This window comes from Candoia aspera, chromosome 16, assembly GCF_035149785.1.
Source record: "Candoia aspera isolate rCanAsp1 chromosome 16, rCanAsp1.hap2, whole genome shotgun sequence".
In the NCBI taxonomy this organism is placed as follows: Eukaryota; Metazoa; Chordata; class Lepidosauria; order Squamata; family Boidae; genus Candoia; species Candoia aspera.
In genome coordinates, this window is record NC_086168.1 from 7,230,626 (window position 1) to 7,250,038 (window position 19,413).

At 40.9% G+C, this 19,413-nt stretch overlaps 2 protein-coding genes across 6 annotated transcripts in view; one reads left to right on the plus strand and one right to left on the minus strand.

Annotated features, from left to right (window-relative positions):
• The window catches only part of RALGPS1 (Ral GEF with PH domain and SH3 binding motif 1), a 127,028-nt gene that overhangs the window by 51,005 nt on the left and 56,610 nt on the right, over nucleotides 1-19,413 (plus strand). The gene's annotated exons all lie outside the window — the stretch shown is intronic.
• On the minus strand, nucleotides 651-18,171 carry ANGPTL2 (angiopoietin like 2). 2 transcript variants are annotated; one of them, XR_010068784.1, is made up of 6 exons: nucleotides 17,589-18,171; nucleotides 8,131-8,975; nucleotides 3,555-3,748; nucleotides 2,306-2,576; nucleotides 890-1,282; nucleotides 651-848 (listed from the first exon to the last, which is right to left on the minus strand). XR_010068784.1 is itself a non-coding variant. In XM_063316326.1 (5 exons), exons 2-5 carry the CDS (start codon nucleotides 8,930-8,932, stop codon nucleotides 1,083-1,085), a joined length of 1,467 nt encoding a protein of 488 aa, XP_063172396.1. In that variant the 5' UTR covers nucleotides 8,933-8,975; nucleotides 17,589-18,171; the 3' UTR covers nucleotides 874-1,082. The 2 variants fall into 2 exon arrangements, 1 of the variants encoding a protein (XP_063172396.1); XM_063316326.1 differs by lacking the exon at nucleotides 651-848 and having other exon boundaries at nucleotides 874-1,282.

Below are 19,413 nucleotides of genomic sequence, written 5' to 3' on the forward strand. Positions count from 1 at the left end.
TAATATGTGTATTTGACCATTATAGTAAAATATGGCAAACTGTTCTGTGCATTATGTAGTCTCTCCAAACAGTTACAATCTAATGGCTGAGGATATTTAAATGGGTTCTGTTCCTGCATCTATTATTTGCCTTCGATTCGAGGCAGAGCAAACTTTGAGCTTTTTTTTTTTATGATGCCAGAATCTTTTCCAGCCGCGCCCCCCTCCCCCAAGTTTTCATTCCATTGACTAGGTAACCCTGTCAGTTGCATGACTGCTCTTTTTATTAGAGAGGAGATGACGAGTCTTCAAGCTCAGAACCTGAAATTTTCATTTCTACGATGAAAATATTTCTGCTGATTATAAAGTAAGATCTGAGTTGTCCCCAAATGTCTAGAAAAATGTGTGATACTGCTGAGATAATGGGGGGGGGGGGAAATACAGTACCAGTTGGTCAATTTGTGGAGAATGGCCAATGCAGACGAGTAAAGAGAAATGTTGGGGTTGGTTGTATAAACTGCTTGAAATAGTTCGTTTTGAGGTTCTAACGCCGCCTTGCATCCAAGCAAAGTTGGAATCCTGTTTGTGCTAGACGCAGTTCTAGGCAGGCAGTAAGGCTTTGTAACACTTCACACAGATTAAATTAAGAACAATAAGATACCCATACTGGCTACATAGTTTCAAAGGATATAATTTCCTGTGTCAAATGAATCTATTATTTACTGTACAGTTTTGAGTATGTGCAGGATTTGAGAGTATATACCATACGAAGTATTTAGATGATGTGGCAGTATTCCTCGCATCTCAGTTTATCTACAGTCTGTTTCCTCTGAATGTGTGTGTTTTTTTCTTTCTTTCTTTCTTTCTTTCTTTCTTTCTTTCTTTCTTTCTTTCTTTCTTTCTTTCATACAAAGAGTGATGATCTGAAATGCTTCTTATTTTGCTTCTAGAATGATTCTGGAGCAGTACGATATACAGGTCTCCTTGTATAGCAGTCCATGTGCAATACATGACATTCTCTGTTGCTGAGAAGGTGTGTTCTGGAAAACACACGTAACTATTGGCACCTTTTTATTTTGTCTCTTGAGAAGGCTGTATTCCTTTCAGTGGAATGTGTTAGGGTTAGGTCTGATCATCATAACCACTTTTTTCAGGGAATAGGATCCCCCCCGGAACTCTGCCCAATAAACTCCATCTTGATATCGACTTCGGTAATGACCTCCTCGGTACCAGACGCCATTGAGGTTTGAGTGGGCGCACGCGTTGTACCACCATCCCCCTTTCTGGTAATGTGCGCAGTTACCTGTAACAGAAATAAAGAAACCGCGTTTTGAATACATGGATTATCTTAGTCTAGGCTTCAAGCTGGGCGCACTTTTCCACACGCGTCTGGCTGGCGGTGTCTCTCTGGAATAGAGCCTCTCTTCACCAACGTTCAGAAAACTTGGGAGAAGAGGCAAGGTTGATAACACCTGCAAGGAATCAATGGCTCCTAAGTCAAGTTGAATACAAGTGTCCATGCTGGCTTTGACTGCTTCAGATGCGTCATCTTGGCTATGAGTAACCTCACTTTGTTGAGGTTATTAAGCCCCTCGGAAAATTCAGACAGACTTTGCTTCAGAAATCGAGACCATCTCATCAGTAACACTTTCTGATTCAGTCTCAGGCTTGTCTGCTAGTTTTCCCCCCTTGTCTACACATCCTTAGTTCCGGTTTCGCCTAACCCACTTTCTTTCTTTCTTTCTTTTTATTACCCAAGGAAGCCGAAAGCAAGTTATCACCATAACCAGAGCCTTCATGCATTCTGTCCAAGTCAGTGGCAAATTATCTGCACCTTAAACTTAGAAACAGAGAACGATGCCCCTTTCCCTCACTGTTGCTCTTTAGCAACTTCTAGACCATGATGCCTTTGATTCTGGATGTTGTATGCACCCATCAAGGTCTAGGAGCCATTGAGAATGCAATCCTCCATGAACTTAGACTTGTTTCAAGTGATGGCTGTCATGACTGTTGCCAGTGGATTCCACAGTTCAAGCATATTCCTTTCTGTTGGCTCTTGGTCTCCCTGAATTCAACTTCAGTGGGTAACTTCACGTTTCTAGTACTGAAAAGGAGAAGAATTGAATGGGCTATTGTAGGATGCTATTGCTGGATCCCTAGGCTTTGAGTTGTACCTCAGGCATGCCACTGATAACCAGAGTAAATTTTATTACTAAATAAATAAATAAATAAATATTGAATAAATGTTTATTTATTCATTTAAATAGATATTGCATAAATAGTTTTAACGTAAATTCTCATCGAATTCAGCGCAGAATTTTTATACCTGTGTATACATCATGGTCTCTATCCAGTGTAGTGAATTGCTTTCCATTGTGCCACGTAAAGGAATCTCCAGCATTGCCGTTGTATCGGCCCAATCGCAACTTGTAGAATTCACTTTCTGGCTCCAGGCGGAAGCTGGCATATTCAGCAAAAACTGTACGTCCTGACCAGTCTTCCATGGTTATCAGCAATTTGTAGTTGCCTTGATTTGTCAGCCAGTAAATGTTTTCTAACCCCAGCCAATACTCTCCATCGATGTTACCAAATCCTTGCTATCAGAAGAAAGAAGGAAATGAATCAGCTTTCAGCACTGATTTAACAAAAGGAGTCACAAGTCACAGGTAGCCATTATCTAGGGGTTGTTAAATTTCTGCGACACTCAGTGTTTTTTTTGGCAAAGGTAATTGTGCAGCCACTATTTGGTTCTCAGATTTTAGTAACTCAGAGGGAATCAGGTCCAAATTTCTTCAACCAATTTCGACTTTATCTAGATGCTTATCAAGTGTTGTGATGCACCTAGAAACTGGATTGTCTCAGTAGAGACTGAAATACTGTATGTCTTCCCTTCCCTTCCCTTCCCTTCCCTTCCCTCCCTCCCTCCCTCCCTCCCTCCCTCCCTCCCTTCCTCCCTTCCTCCCTCCCTTCCTCCCTCCCTCCCCTCCCTTCCCTTCCCTTCCTTCCTTCCTTCCTTCCTTCCTCCCTTCCTCCCTTCCTCCCTCCCTTCCCTTCCCTTCCCTTCCTTCCTTCCTCCCTTCCTCCCTTCCTCCCTTCCTCCCTTCCTCCCTTCCCTTCCCTTCCCTTCCCTTCCCTTCCCTTCCCTTCCTCCCTTCCTCCCTCCCTTCCCTTCCCTTCCCTTCCCTTCCCTTCCTTCCTCCCTTCCTCCCTTCCCTTCCCCTCCCTTCCCTTCCCTTCCCTTCCCTTCCCTTCCCTTCCCTTCCCTTCCCTTCCCTTCCCTTCCTTCCTCCCTTCCTCCCTTCCTCCCTTCCTCCCTCCCTTCCCTTCCCTTCCCTTCCCTTCCTTCCTCCCTTCCTCCCTTCCTCCCTTCCTCCCTTCCCCTCCCTTCCCCTCCCTTCCCTCCCTTCCTCCCTTCCTCCCTTCCTCCCTTCCTCCCTTCCCTTCCCTTCCCTTCCCTTCCCTTCCTTCCTCCCTCCCTTCCTCCCTTCCTTCCTTCCTTCCTTCCTTCCTTCAAACTGGACTTCAGAGAAGATTTTTTTTCCCCTTCAGTGAAATCCACCATTTTTTGGCCTCACCTTATACATTTCCCAGTTCCTGAAAAAATTTACTGATCCGTCCAAACGTCTTTGAATAACTGTCCAGCCACCAGGATCTTGTCGTTGATCGCACCAGACTTGCATCAGCCGGTTTGTGTTTTCAGGCTTTACAAGATATATGGAACTGGTGCCGTGGCCATCTTCTAAGGCTTGTAAACAGTCTCTCCAAGGACCTGGTGGGAAACAGAGACACCATGCATCTTTCTTGTAAGGTATATCATCTCAGTCCTAGCCAAAGGCACATATGTTTTCTGGATCATTCTTGTTTCAAGAGAGCTAAGCTTCATTTATCTTACTATATTCTGGAGTGCTGGTTTTCAAAATTAGAAGCATAGTATATGATTTATTGCTGAAAATAATTATAGTAGCAAGGAAGCTGTGAAAATATGATGGATGTTAAGCAAATCCCCTTATCTTTCAGTATTAAAGGGATGTTTGTCATTACTGCCAAACTCTTTTGTTGCATGGCGCTGAACACATGCAAGATTTTGGCATGTTTCCAATCACACCCCCTCTCCCCAGAGGCTTTCAGGTACAAGGGACACAGGTTTCTCTGTTCTTGAGATCCCTGTCTTGCAGGAATGGATAAGGTACAGAGGAGGTTGTTTTAACTTCTATTTTTCTGCAAGGACAGGAACTTTCTGCAGAAACCAACATGTCTCCCTTCCTGTTTTGGCATCCAGGAGGCTACAGAGAGATAATTAAAACGGTCCACTTAAAACTGACCAACTCAAGTGAGGCTTTGCGTGGCTGCCTTTTTGTTTGTGTGCATGTAGTAACTCCACTGAACAGCCCAGGATGAAATTTAGGAGAGAGGAGCAGGAAACAAGTTTACAGTTCAAGTCTGGAGTTCCACCTGATTTCAAGAATGCCAAGGAAGTCATTTCGTGAGCATTGATACCAATATTTGGAATGCCTTTTGACAGTCTTAACTTCCCACTTGAAGACTGCAAAACGGCTCAACTCCTGTATTTAAAGAGGAATGATATTAGTATTTGTTGTATTGTGGTTATCTTCTTTGAAGCTGTGAACAGCTCAACCTGAAATTTGTAGTAACATCCAGGACAGAGTCCTGGATTTATATCTGAACATAGTCAATCTTAGCAATTATTCATGGCGCAGACATGGAGAAAGGAGATGCTTTGTGATGTGATTGTAAAATTGTGTGTAAAAGTCCACAGGGAAAACAAGTACACTTTTAAACACAGCTGAAACGAAATTCAGTTTTTTATGTTAAGATACATGGGATTAATATTGGGCTGTTTTTGCTTGTTTGTGGCCATTTTACAAGAGGTAGTTTTCATATTATGGATATCGTATGCATGAAAGGGGCTATCAGAGTAGTTGGTAACTGGAAGGTGTATATTTTATACTGAACAATGCATCTTAATTACTCCATAAATTTGTCAATTGATTTAAATAGACATCATTTTAATGTGCATTTAAAAAAACAATTAAGCTTCTTAAAAATGTTTCTGGGACATGTTTTGAAAGCAGCGTAGCAATACTGCACTGATGCCAACTAATTTTGCTTAGAAGCTGTACAGTCAGATGAGCTGTGTAAACATATTTCCTGTTTCCCCCCCCAGCATCCCAGAAATCTCTGTAGAGACTGATGGAGTTGTTTTTGGCTTCTTATATTGTAAGAGAAGTTGACAGTTAAACAGCTTGCCAGAAATAGCATCGGAAAAAGAATTGATAACAGTGTCAACCGTACTGCAAGAGAGGCACATTCTTGTTCTGAAAGGGAACCTGCTTACAGTGTTTTTCCTCCGTATCTGGTAGTTCCTTAAATCCAGTTTTTAATTGTTTGTTTGTTTTAGTTTTATAGACCTTAGTGACAATGGGTTGTCTAAACTGATGGCCCATCAACGTCATACTCCTTGTTTCTTGTGAAGCTCTTCTAAACCTCAGAGGACCATAATGAGTGACAGCTGCAAAGACTGGTTTTTCTGGAGATAATCGTGGGTGGTTTTTTTCCCTTTCTGTGTGTGCATTAAATATAATGCAATCAGGTGAATGTTCTTCGGCATGTTTTGACTGATTCCAATGCTCGTGGCAAGCCAGGACCTAGAGAGTAATACGACAGTCGCAAGACTGCCTTGGTTTTGAAGGAGTCCACCATGTAATTAAATTAAAACAATGCATATGGGGTCTGAAAGCTACAGTCTCCATTACCCTTTGGAATCCCACTCTTGCAGATTGCTGCTCGTTTTTAGACGTAGTATCAGACCTAGCAATAAACCTCTCCCTCCAGTCTTGTAGCTCCTTACTCAGCAGCTAACACAGAAGCTTCAAGGGCACGGTAGCTAATTAAGTAGCTTTTATCATAGATTCCAAAGAAGTTATACATGCACAGAAAATCAGCTGCTCTGGGATGCAGGAATCGCGATTGTGTATGTATCTGTGTCAGCCCCAGGTTTAAATCCTAGGCCACATTCTCCCATCTCTTTGACTCTAAAGTTTCTTAGCCATTGCATGTCCTTACAACTCTCCATCTTTCATTCCCACCTCACCAGCTTTAGCCCTTACACCTTACGGCTGAGTACAGTTTTCTCTATTTGTGTTCAGGGAAATATCCACATTTTTTTCCAGAACTGACAAAGGGATATAACGGGCTGGCCAGGTATTGTGAGAGCCCTGAGTCTTCCCCTCCCTCAAACACTCTGTGGGTGTTTGTTCTTCTGCACCCATGTGTGCCAAATCACGCATGCTAAGCTTCAAAGCAGGCAGAAGTAGGATCAGGGTCCATTTAACCAACAGATTTTAAGAAAGAAAACATAATCCTGTATTAATCACATATGCTCACTAGATCTGCCAAGTGGAGCTGTGGAGTCCTCACCCGGGTTCTGAGGCATTTCCTAAAGACAAAGTATTGCATCATTTAAAAAGCACAACCGAGGGAGAACTGAACGATTTCACAGTCCGAAAGCATTAAGAGATGCTGTTGGTTGAACAAATCACCATTAAAATTATTCTTTTCTCTCCAGTTAGTTTCCCTGATTAAGAAAAAGTGGGGGTTGATTATTTCATCTAGAAGTATTGCTTGATGAGAATCCAGCTCTCTTCTATCACGTTTCTTAGGTGAGAGAAAATAGTGCTTTTAATAGCTGTTTTTAGGAACTCCACCTCTCTTAAGAATCTTCTCACATTAGCTTCTCCTACTGTGAATCCCACTTACCATTCCTTTGAGCTTATTAATATAATTGTTCAGATATAATAGAGAAAGCTTGTTTATTTTCTGAACTGTAATAACCCCTGTGTCTTCCCCCTGACAAGCCGTGTGTTTGTGTGTGTGTGTGTGTGTGTGTGTGTGTGTAGAGAGAGATTTAAAAACCTTATGGTAAAGCAGTATATTAAAATATCAGAAGGAGAGATGCAAATCTGTACATTGTATAACATTAAAAAAGTAGCTGAGAGTTTTTCTGGCTTACGATCCATTTCCAGCATAGCCTTTAGCTCCAAGGAAGTTTTCCATAATTTAATAAAGGAAAATACAGCTTTCAATGTATTCTTGTCCAAGAGTAGGAGGTAAGCTTCCCAAAGGAACTACAGGCAAGATGGAGGAGAAGCAGATTACAGATTATTCATGCTAGGCAGAATGGAAGGTAGAATTCTATAGTAATAAGGGACGGAAGGAAGGAAGGAAGGAAGGAAGGAAGGAAGGAAGGAAGGAAGGAAGGAAGGAAGGAAGGATCAGAGAAGGAAGGAAGGATCAGAGAAGGAAGGAAGGAAGGAAGGAAGGATCAGAGAAGGAAGGAAGGAAGGTTCTTCTATCACCCAAGTTACCTTTGAAAAGAGAAGTATTGTCCAACTGAGAGCAAACACTTTTTAAAATATATGTAGAGCAGGGAACTAGCTAGGCAAGAAGTTGGGTCATTAAATGAAGAGAATTTGAGAGTAAAGATGTTACACAGAAGCTGCTCTAGAGAGGTTTTTCTCCTACTCCAATGGAGGCAGCAGGTGATTCCTCAGGGGTTAGCCCATGTTTTGCTAATACACGGTTATAGGGTTAGTGTTCAGCATTTGAAAAGACTTGTCAAGTAGAAGGTGATGGGAAATCGGTTTCTGAGTTTTGGAACTGCTGCCTGATTGGGAAGATGAGATGGGCGGCTATAGAAATCAAACAAACAAATAAAGAAAGAAAGATAGTTTTGGGGAACACTGAGAACTCAACCAAGATCATATACGTAAGAGGGTGTTTTCCCCCTTAACTGCCACCAGTATCTAAACTTCTTGAATTTTAATCGGCAAGTAAGAAGACACGCAAGCTTCCCTAGACAAGGAGATTTTGTTCACACTATGCAGGTGATGTTGTTATGAAATAGCCCGTGTGTCGCAAAACCACGCTCGTGTAACCTTGGAGGTGCTGGGCCGGCCAACCATCCTGACCCAGAGGCCAGCATCTTAGTGCAGGATCTCCCGGTGTTTTTTCCTCAGTTTGTCAAAGGGTGTTTAATTTGTGTTTGTGATAAAGCATCGAGGCACCATTATGGTAATATAATGAAGGTCTTCAGTATTCAAACTATTGAGGTGTATCGAGAAAATTACATACCTGAGGGCTTGTCAGTAGAAGTTGGAATGCTGGTAACTGGTGGCATGGTTGGGAGAGCTGGTGGTAGAAGCTTTAAGTTCTGGTCACTCTGAATTTCATTGGTCGCTATTTGGTTTGTGATTCGGTTGTACGTGGGCGGCTGGTAGATCCGGTCTGGTGGCAGCGGAGGCTGCAGGCCTGGTCTAACGGCTGGCGTTCGTTGACAGTGCTCTTCTAACTGTGCAATGATGACAGACTGATTGTTTGCAATGGATACCAAATGCTGGTATTTATGCTCCAGATCTTTGAATCTGTTTGCAAGCTGCAACATATCAGCCGTTTGATTCAGGATCCTGTTTTCCAGCTGGGAAAGTTCCAGCGCGTTGTCCCGTTTGCGGATGATTTCATGCAGCAGCTGCATGTACAACTGTGTGACTCGTGAGTTCATGTTGCGGCTCTCCTTTCGTAGGAGCTTCACCTCGTTAACAATTCCTCCGTCTACTTCCACCAGCTGCTGAAGGGTTTCTATTTGTCTCTTTTGCTTCAACAGCTCATTGCTGAGTAGCTCTACTTCTTGCTTATTTACCCTGTTTTCAAGCACAGTGTCGGGTTCTTTTGAATTAACACAAATGGCACCTGTTACTTTCTGCTGAGGTACAATAAAAGTATAAGTACATTTGTCCTGGGCATCACTGGAGCGTTTATATCTATTTCTGTAGATGAACTCTGGTGCCTCTCCCACAACGCCGCCTTCAAGATCTTCAGACTTCTGAGCGTCAATTCCCACAGCGGCCATCAGCAGCAAGCACAATGCTGCCTTCATTGTCCTTATGTCTGAATTGCCTTATCGGAATGCTTTGTATTACCTAGAGTAAACGTAAAACAAACGGAAGATAGTGAACATCAATACCCAGTAGTGCCAGAGCAAGCAAAAAGCGATGTTCTTCTGGTTGGTAAAAACGCCCGTGCGCCTGCATGTGTTTTAACATTAACTGATCTCTAGCAAATGCCCCTAAGTATGGAACTTTTGCTTTAAATAATTGCAGAAGTTAAAAGACCTAGCTCAAACAGTTGTTCCTTTGTCGTCCAAGATGAATCAGTTTCTAAAATTGGCCTGACTGAAACTTCCAGGGATGGAAAACCGCTTATTTAGTAGGGTTTAATAGGGCTGTGAAACAGTATGGGTTTGAAAGCGAAACCCTGGTTTGGAGTGCGTGTGGGTACAGATGCTGCACCTCTTGGTAACTCCTGAAAGAAGCCGTGTCTTTTCCTGAAGGCTACAACCTCCCAGGAAGACACCCTTGATTTCAGAATGTGCCGACAAGTGTGACATATGCCCCTTACGTGTGCTCTGGATCCCTTTTTCCTCTCTGAACCTCAGTCACTGCACAGCCCTGTTATTTAAGTAAGAAAGACATGAATTGGCTCATGAGAGTTGATGGAAGATTTGGACGGCTGAAGTGCCTCTATGGGCACAAAACCTGTTGCCTGCATTGTACAATCTAAGAAGGTGGCATCAATTGCAGAGCTTGAAAAGAGCCAAGCTTTTGCTGATGGTCAGAAGATGAGTAGATGGTCAGCTGAGAAATGTACAGGGTATATTTTAATGCCTTTAGTGGTGGCTCCAAAGATGTGAAAAAGAAAAAGAAATAATTAATTGGGTCTCCAGGGAAGTACATGGATTACACTAGACTGAAATATGGCGAGGTCTGATGGATCACAGCAAAACTGGTTTCTTGATTACTAGGAAAATCTCTCCTAGAGAAGGATACCTCACTGTGTTTCAATCGCTATGTTGCTAAATTCTAGATCAGTGTTTTTCAAACCTGACAACTTTAAGATGTCTGGACTTCAACTCCCAGACTTCCCCAGCCAGTTGGCTGGGGAATTCTGGGAGCTGAAGTCCAGACACCTTAAAGTTGCCAGGCTTGAAAAACACTGATCTAGATGCTTAGAAGTACACTATAATGCTATCCAGAGTCAGGCTTTGAGGACCGCGTACATGGCCCTCTCAGATGCCCACATAATGCTAAGCGTGAATGGCACTTTATAGTTAAAAGCAGGAGATCAGCTCTCCCAAAACTCTGGAGGAAGGGGGAGAAAACAGCTCAAATTAGAGAAGGGAAAGTGCAAGCTGGAACAGAACAGTCACATACCATGCCTTCCTCCCGCCCCCAATCATTCAAAAATTGTATAAACAGGAAAAGGAAGGAGAAAGATCACAGCATCCTCTGCCCAATCCTTACATGCATTTGACAAATAATCTGAAATGGGTAGTCAGGGTTTGGAAGTAGGATCCTTATTATACTTGACTTCAGAGAGATGTTTTGGGGCCGTTCTGAACAATGAGCTTTATTCAACACTTCTGCTTTCTTTCTACCTTCATCTGTCTCCAGCTCTCTTTTAATGCTGTTGCACATTATTGCCAATCCTGTGTGAGAAAACTGGGGTGATAGGGAGAGGAGCATTTTTAGAAAATCTTAAGTGAATAAGATTTTCATTATTCAAACCATTCAAACCCTTATGCTGCCTTAACCTGCCCATATGTTTCCATGCTTCTGATTTATTTTACTTGTTCTGTGGTTTTACTGTATTGTACTGGGCTGCACATATTTTTTATATTCTCCTTATATATTGCCTCAATAATCCTAACATGAAAGGCAGTTTAAAAATACTTACAAAATATTAATAATGCAAGATCCTTCTGGTATTTTCATACTTACAAAAATGTCTTTTTAATCCTCCCAGCCCTCTAGCCAATTCTTTTTATTGTTCTTTTTTTAATGTAAGATGATAATCTTTTCTCTAACTTTCCAAAGGAAAGTCTCGACAAGATTGCCCCCCCCTTTTTTTTCTGGGATGAGTATTTCAGTGATCTCTGCCTGAAAAACTTGGCATCTAAAAATGTTTCTTAATATCCAGACAAGATCCCAAATAGTTTCCTTAAAGCAGTTTCTAGCCTTTCCTTTTCCACACAGTTCTTAAAGAAACGGGAATTCCAATAAAATCCAACACTCAATATAACTACTGTATAGAAGCTAGAATTTTCCCCCAAATATAAAACAATTCCAAGGCTTTGTATTAGTTCAGAAAGTTACTAGGGTTTAAACTTTGGCAATCTCTAGCAGAAGAGTGCTCAGTAGAATATGAATGCAACACATCCTTTTCTATTCATGAGAATATAGTATTCTAAGATTATTTTAACCAAGAAGGAGCATGCTGTTATAAAGAAGTCCTGTGTAACCTTTAAAGCAGCAGCATTCAAGATCTTGAAGAAATTGGAAACACGATTCAAAACGCCCCAGACAGCTTTAACGCGTAGAGCCAGGATTTGGTGCCCCTGGCCAGCTTCCAACGTTTACACTTTAGAGCTTAAAAATAAAGGTGTATAGTCTTCAGGTCTGTTTGTCTTCAGCAACCTTTATTCACCCCGGCTAGAATCTCAGTTTTTCTGTTGAAATCATTTGCCTCATCGTTTTATTCCCCAGGACTTATTATTTGGGAACGTGTTTTCAAAAAGGCTGTAAGAAAAATCCTCCACCCAAAAGAGATGACGATTATTTCCACAAGGATAAAGCAGGATCTGAACAGCCTGAGACGGGTATATTGTGGGACGTTCGTGCACTGTAGCTAGCAACGCAGCCACACACTGTGGCCATAGTTGAGTTACGGGAAGTCAGCCAGATCCCCCAGATCAGATTTCAGCTCTGTAGCCCCTGGACGCCACTTGCTCTGTCTAACAATCCTCTTTCTCATCATTACTTGGCTCCCTTATTTAAAACACATTCATATTCTAAATCCAGAAGAGGGAAGCCCAGCTCAGAAGAATGTTTGCTTTTTGAACTTGGTTTATTGGTTTGGATAAATTCTTTTGGTCTTCACCAGTGGAGGTGGACTGTCATCTCTTAGCTACTGCAAAGGAGGGGTAAGATGTAGTTGTGAGCCTTTGCTGTAGTTAACCCACTTTTCAAACTGCAGCTACAAGTTTGAACTCTTGCTTATCTTTTCATGAGCAAGGGGGACACAAACTTCCAAATAACCGATACTGCTTTTTTCCCCTTATGGACGCTCCTGAAAATGGAAAATTAAATATTTTCTTTGGCCCGGCATGTTATAAGTGAAAACCAAAGTATCGCTGTGGGAATTATCCTGCTGCACTGTAAGGCTTTAATAATTTACCAAGCAATTTCTACTTAGAATTCAATAGAAGTTTTGTGGCCTCTTTTTGTTTTTAGAGCTACCAAGTCTGGGCTGCAAAAATCCACAGCTCAAATTTTCTGTATCTTCATGCTGTCATCTAATGGTCATCTGGATTGCTGCTCCCCAGATCTGGTATCCTTACTTTTTAATGTTACAAATAGTATTTCTGTAAGTCTTCAACTCAGGACAGCATCACATTTTTTTTTTCAGTTTTCTTTTCTGTACATGAAGAACCACATCTCAGTGGCAAAAGTGTATTTTTGTATATTTGTATCCTTAGTGATGTGCTTACCGTTGCTACCTGCATCTAACAATATTGGTAGCTCTTCTAACAGCAGTCAGCTTCTATTTGATCAAAGACTGACAGGCTAGTCTTCTTGCAGTCCACACTTAAATATCTCCAGATCCATTTAAGGTATCTTCTTTCTCTTGCTATTTCTCAGCAACCGGCTTTCATATTTTATTGGATGTCCTTCTCTTTGTTGTTGCAGAAACATCCTTATCTTTTAGGACTTTCTCAAAGTTTGTCATTGCCTTCCTTCCTAGAATTAATCTCTTCTTTGCTTCTTCACCACGTTTTATCTATCTTTGAGCCCACAAAAATAAAACAATGTTTATCATCTTTGCTTTCTGCAATCATCCGTGCATACTCTAAGCATGCTGGTTGATATTACCTTGGTCCTCATAATGTGTGTTTGTTTTTCCTTTCATAATCAGGTCTCCTGAGTCTTTTTAACTTTTAGCTAACAAAGCAGTATCTTCTGAATATCTCAAATGGTTAGCGTTTTGATCACCAATTTTGATTCCAGCCATCATCTCCAATCCTGTCATTCTTATATTTGCTGTAAACACTTATGAGGATAAAATATATCCTTAGTTTGCTGCCAAGTTTGGTTCCTACTGTAGCTCACTGTTCCTTATAGAGTTTCCTCAGCAGAGTAATGAGGTGTTTCAGCATATCCATTAGCTCTAATCTATTCCACATTTTGTCATGATCTACACAAGGTCCTTGCTAGATTCAGTAAAGCAAGAATATATCTCCTTTTTATGTATTCTTGTTCTTTCCGTTATCCACCTTACGTTAGCTATCTGATCTTGTGTCCTCTGCTTTTCATAATCCTGCCCATTCATTTGGCATTTCTCTCTGTGTGTATGGCTCCATTCATCTTGGTAAAATCTGGAGCAGAACTTTGCTTGAATGGGGAATTAGCACAACAGTTTGGTACTTTTCACATTCTCTTGCCTATTCTTGTTTTCAGGGTACTGACCTTGAAGACCCCACAGAGTCTTATTTCATCTTGCTTATCATTTTAACTGGCTCTTCTCCTGCAAATTTAAACTGTCCCCTGGGCGTTTCATCTGTTCCTGATGCTTTCCTGTTTGAGAACTGATCTGTTGCCACCCATCTCACTTTCTAATGGTTACTGAACACAGTCTTTCTCCCCAGATGCTTCTCTTATTCTGTATCCCATTGATAAAGGATAGCAGTGTAATTTTTTCTACTTCCCTTTAACCCTGTTACATCTCTGCCAATTTTCCTGCGATTTCTCTGATCTTCTTAAAAACATCCCATTTTCCTTTACTGATTCTTTTCCTCTATTTATTGGCATTCCTGATGCAGGTATCTTTCCTTGTCCTTTCTCGTTTGATCTGTGTTCAGTCACTATACCTCCTCTGTACTGGTTTTACCTTCTGTCTTTGGCGTACATGATAACTTGTTCTGAAAGCCAATTAGGCATTTTCCTCTCAAGTTAAGTAACCTGAATGTGTTCCTTACGTTAATGGTAAACTCTGACTGTGTGTCCTCCTGGTCAGGTCTTGGTGGCACTCCTATTTTCAGTGATTTCCTAATCAAAGGACAGAGTCAAAATGGAAGACAGTTATAACAAAAAAGTATATCATTTAATGAGACGTAGTTTGAAGATAAAGAGTTTTTATGTTAAACCTTAGGAAGTATCAATCCTAGAGTTTCTCGTGCATCTTGAAAATGCGTATGGGAGGAGAAAATAATAGTTATAGAAATGAACCAAGGGACAACAGAAGCCAGCTCTACTAATAATAGTACGATGTAGTGGTTAAAAACTAGGACCATGGAGATCTAGGTTAAAGCTGATAAACCACCATGGAAGCTCATTGGGTGAATCTGGGCTAGTCACATTTCTCAGCTGAATCTATCTCACAGGCGTGTTGTGGGGATAAAATTGGAAGGGTGATATTACTTACACTGCCTTAAATTCCTAAAGGAGGAGGCATAAATGTTTTAAAAAGCAAACATACCATATTGCCTAATCTAGCTGTAAAAACCACATCCTACTACAGGGCATCTGGGTCTCTGTATCTGTCGAGTGTGACCCCACAAAAGGAATGTACTTTGGAAGGTCATTAATGATGTTGTTTTTAATGAAAAATGCCAGAAATTTTTTTTAAAAAGCTCTTTGATATGAATATCAAATCAAGGATGGCTCAGAACTCACATAAAGAAAATGTTCTTGGTTGGGCAATTGGGCACTATGGAAAGGTTTTCTAGCATAATAATCCACAGGGTGAATAGCCCATCAAGACCGTTTGGCAGCAAGGCTTCGCATCCAAATGAATGAAAATGTATGAAAGGCCTAGTGTTCAGCCATGTGGTATTCCTTCCTGGAAGAAAAAAATAAACTCGGGTCTATATCCATATATCAACATGCCACATTATAAGAAGCACTTCATTGGGAAAGGGGGTGAGAAAAGTCATAAAAATGTTGGCCAGATAATCACAACACTGTAGGATTTTCTGTGAAAAAATCCACAAGTTTCCCTGAAGTTTTAATACTTCATATATTATGCCAGCACGCTCGGCCTGGATTCTTATTGCCCATATAAACAGATGGTGTTTGGATTAAACATTTCTGGTTTTGTAAAAAGAAGGTATTTTAAATGACATTTGGCCTGGCTCAATTACAGAAAGTGGCTTGGCAACTACAGTCTAAATCTTGATGAAGCTGTCCTTCTGTCCCTCTCATGCAGATAATATAGCTTCCACTTTTCCCTTTTGCTAGTCACTTTATTAATACAACAATTCTTGCAGGGTTGAGTTAGAAGCTGCCAGCAGAAGATTACAGAAATGCTTCGTAGCACTGTGATTGGACAGTAGAAACTTGGGATTTTAAAGACTATTTGATTCCTGGGCATAGCTCAGAATAAAATGTCCTAATAGAATACTTACATACCATCTTTGTCATCCGTCTGCTATCAAGCAGTTTATGCTCCAGATTTTCATAGTAACAGCTCTACTATCTTGCTATCTACTTTGACATAGAAGCTTGGCTTCTAATTGTCCAAGAGGTGGGAGCAGCTGTAGTTACTTATTAGTAAGGCCATGTAGCCTTTGGATTCAATGATAAAAAGGTGCTGGAGCATGTGCGGTGGCCTAAATCTACCATCCGTCTGCAGCTCCTTAAAGCGAAGATGTTGTTTCCCTGGGTGGCATGGACGTTTGTTGTTGAAGCTGAAGTGAGATACTACAGTCACACCCCTTACTTGCTTGTGAGATAAAGTTTTTCTATCGCTTTACTGCTACTCCCTATCTTTATAGAATGCCAAGTGGATTCCGAGGTTGAGCTTTGGTTCAGCCTTGAACAGTTTGAATCCTAACACCCCATAACTTGGGAAATTGCACGTTTATTAGTGCTAAGAAGGTACTCGTGGGTTTTAAAGTCCTTATCAAATGCTCTTTTACCAGGAAAGAAGCAAGACATTAAAATTTACCCTAGAACTTTTCATACCCATCAGGGTTTTTGAAGGGTTGTTTTCTTGGCAAATAGGTTGCAATTGATTACTCTTCCCGGCATGGGGGAAACTTCATAATTATCCTAGGTCTGTGTCCCTTTGCTCCTGGTGAAGGTTCAGTAATCACTTGCCTTCCAACTGCCTATATATAACAAATGATTTGATAAAATCATATGGGCTTGAGGACTCTGCCAGCATCTTTCTAAAAGACAAAATTCTTTCCATATAGTAGATGACCAACAATAATATGAGCCCAGGTCAGTGTATTGGACTTTGTAAGAAATAGATAGTTAATGTTTAAAAGATTCAGAAAAGCTGGCTAAGTTTGCAGTCATTATTTTTACCTTCCTCCTGTAATAAGTGATCTGGCATCAGAATTGTTCAGAATGAATCCTTTCTTCCTACTAATTTCTGCTTGCTGAGGATGATGTGAGAGAGGAGGGAATAAACGCCTGCTAGATATCAGTCTTCGATTTTGCAAGTGCTTTTGTTTTGGACTTTTACTAAACGGCTTTAAAGACTTCAGATCTATCCTAAACTTTCGGTCTCTTGTTTCTGTTTCTAGGTCAAACAGAAATTCCCTAGACAGCATCATTAAAACAAAAACAAAAAAACAAATTCTTTTGGAAATTTGAACTGAAATGTTACATTTGCTCTATTCCCCTTTAACAGTGGCCTCACTTGGTTGTCTGTTAAGCCAGCCAATGCTGAAAGGGGTCTTAAAGATTTTGCTTTCTCTTTCATGTCTTAAGAGCTTTGCAGCACCGTTCAATCATATATTGTTTGCGTTCACCCTCGGCATCTCATGTTAATGCGGTTACATAGATTACTTCCCAGATATTCTACTCTGCTTAGTTTAGATATTTTTAAAGCCATTGTCACCTGTACTGTACATACAATTTTTGATTTTTGTTGAACAGTTACTTGGAGGAGCTCTGATCTTTGAATCTGATCCGTGTGTCAGAGGAAAGCAAAGACCAGTTTCCTGGATTTTAAAACAATAGTCCTTTCAAAGAGGAGACACACGTTTTAAAGTTTAGTAGCATTTAGGAAGGCAAAACACATTTTACACATTCAACGGTTTGGAACTTTGGCATTTCAACATCTTCGGCTGAGCTTATAAACATACCTTCTGAAGTTTAAAAAATGAAAATGAACCGGCAGAACTCTTAACATTTGAAAATTTGTCTGGATTTATTTTACCGAGAATTCCTCATGAGGCTCTCGTGACAGTTGATGACCTGAAGAAGAACTTAAAACCCAGTTTATTATTCTTACTGAAAGGCAGACTTTGTTCTCTAAAGATACCATTTTGTTTTAAAAAAATATTTTATAGCTAACCTGTTTTATGTGTGTATGTGTGTGTGCGTGTATGTGTGTGTATATGTATATATATATATATATATCTGTGTGTGTATATATATATGTATGTGTGTGTGTGTGTGTGTGTGTTTATCTATATATATATACAATATATCCCTGTTAAATGAAGTATTTTTTCATATTCTTACCCTATTTCCTTTGGGCTTCTTTCTTCAAGCTTCAAATGTGCATCTTGCTTTGTTTTTAAATCAAGGATTCGCTGATAGGTTCATCCATAGAAATAATGACATCACTGATGCCAAATAAACACATTCATCTGTGGTGCAGACTGCCTAGCGTCTACTGCGTGAGAAGTGCATGCCTTTGGTCCCGCGTTTAGAAGGAGAACAACAGATGGCTACTGGGGTCTTCTGACTTCCTTATTGTTTAAATTCTTGAGCCTTTAATCTGATTGCCGACGGCAAGCAAGCCGTTGGCTCCCATGCTATGTAGGCGCTCCGGAACAATAGGCTGCAGCTCTTGACGTGTGTTTCAGGAGCACCGGCTCTTCCGTGTTTAAGTTATGAGCTTTCAATCCATCACTTCAAGCGAAGCTCAAACAGCCCCATTTGAACTTCAGCTCCTTTGTGGTGGATTTACATGCTGGAGGAGGGGGAGAGGATGATCAAGCATGCAGTAAGCAGGCACGTTCTGGTTGGATAAGCCCCACTTTCCCCTCCCATCAAGTAAGGGATCCACCGGCAAGACACACACACACCAAGGACCTCCCTTCAGCGGCAAGCGGCAGAGGGCTGGCCGAAGCCAAACTTTTTACCCAGTGAGGTCACAGCTCTCGGCAGTTCAGAAAAATCTACTGTGTAGTAGACGCCCTCACTAGACTGTGTCAGAGAGCAGGGCTGGGAAACAGGAGATGACTTCAGGCAGAAACATTTTGCGTGCTTCTTGCCGCTTCTGTTCAAGGCAGGATGCAGTTGTATGTGTGGGATTACGTAAGACTTTTTAGTCTCCGAAGTCTGGGTATGGGAGAGAAAGTTTTTACCCCAAATAACCAGAAGTCACTGTTTAGCAGGGAATGCTGTGCTGTGCATCAAGCTTCACACTTGGCATCGAGCGTTGGTATTGTTCCGTAGAGTATTTCCAAAATATCCAGCTTTATGATTAAATTTGGAGCTACTTTCTAAGCACTTGCTGTTTTCATTTGAGCATCTGGGCTGGACCGGACTGCGTATGTTCTCTCTCCACATGCCACAAACACACCTCAGTTCTTTTCCCACACACACCCACTTGTCTTTTTTTGGCCTAAAACTGTAAGATGCTTACAGTGCAGAGTTGCCTAAGAGACTGAGTTTATTAAGCACACTCTTCTGTCTCCGTGAGAGTAACAGCATCAAGACATGAGTGAGTGGTTCTCTCTGATTGAATGGTTATGCCTTATCTGTTTCAACTATCAGAACTTAATGGAAAATTATCCTAGAAAGGCTGACTCTCTAGAAGTTTATACTGTAGTATGATGGGCATATTATATTTATTTTAAGTTTCTTTTCTACTTTACTTTTAGAGGTATAGGGAGCTAAATACATATTTAACAGTCCCCTGTTTAAGGAATAAAGGTCCTTATTGCTGTAAGCATTTATTAGATGTAACGTCATTAATCCTGTGTTGGAACACAAAGTGATGACAAGAAGATATGAACTGGTTGATCTTATAACAGAAAGCAGACAGTAAGAATGGGATGCCAAATGCTTACAGCACCACTGTTTTTTCTGAATAAATCTCAGCAAGCTAGTAAGTTTGTGTACTTTTGGAACCAACCTAGAAGAAAAACATATTTGAGGATGTTTGGGACATGCAGTACATGTACAAAGACCGTTCCTATGAAACAGGATGAAGATTTTATAAGGCCATTTTTTTATAGATTACTGGTCCATTTTGATATATGTCAGGGTTAATAATGGAAGCATAAGGACCAGCTCTTTTGGGTGGAAAAGAGTTCATCAAGGTTAGTGCAATTCA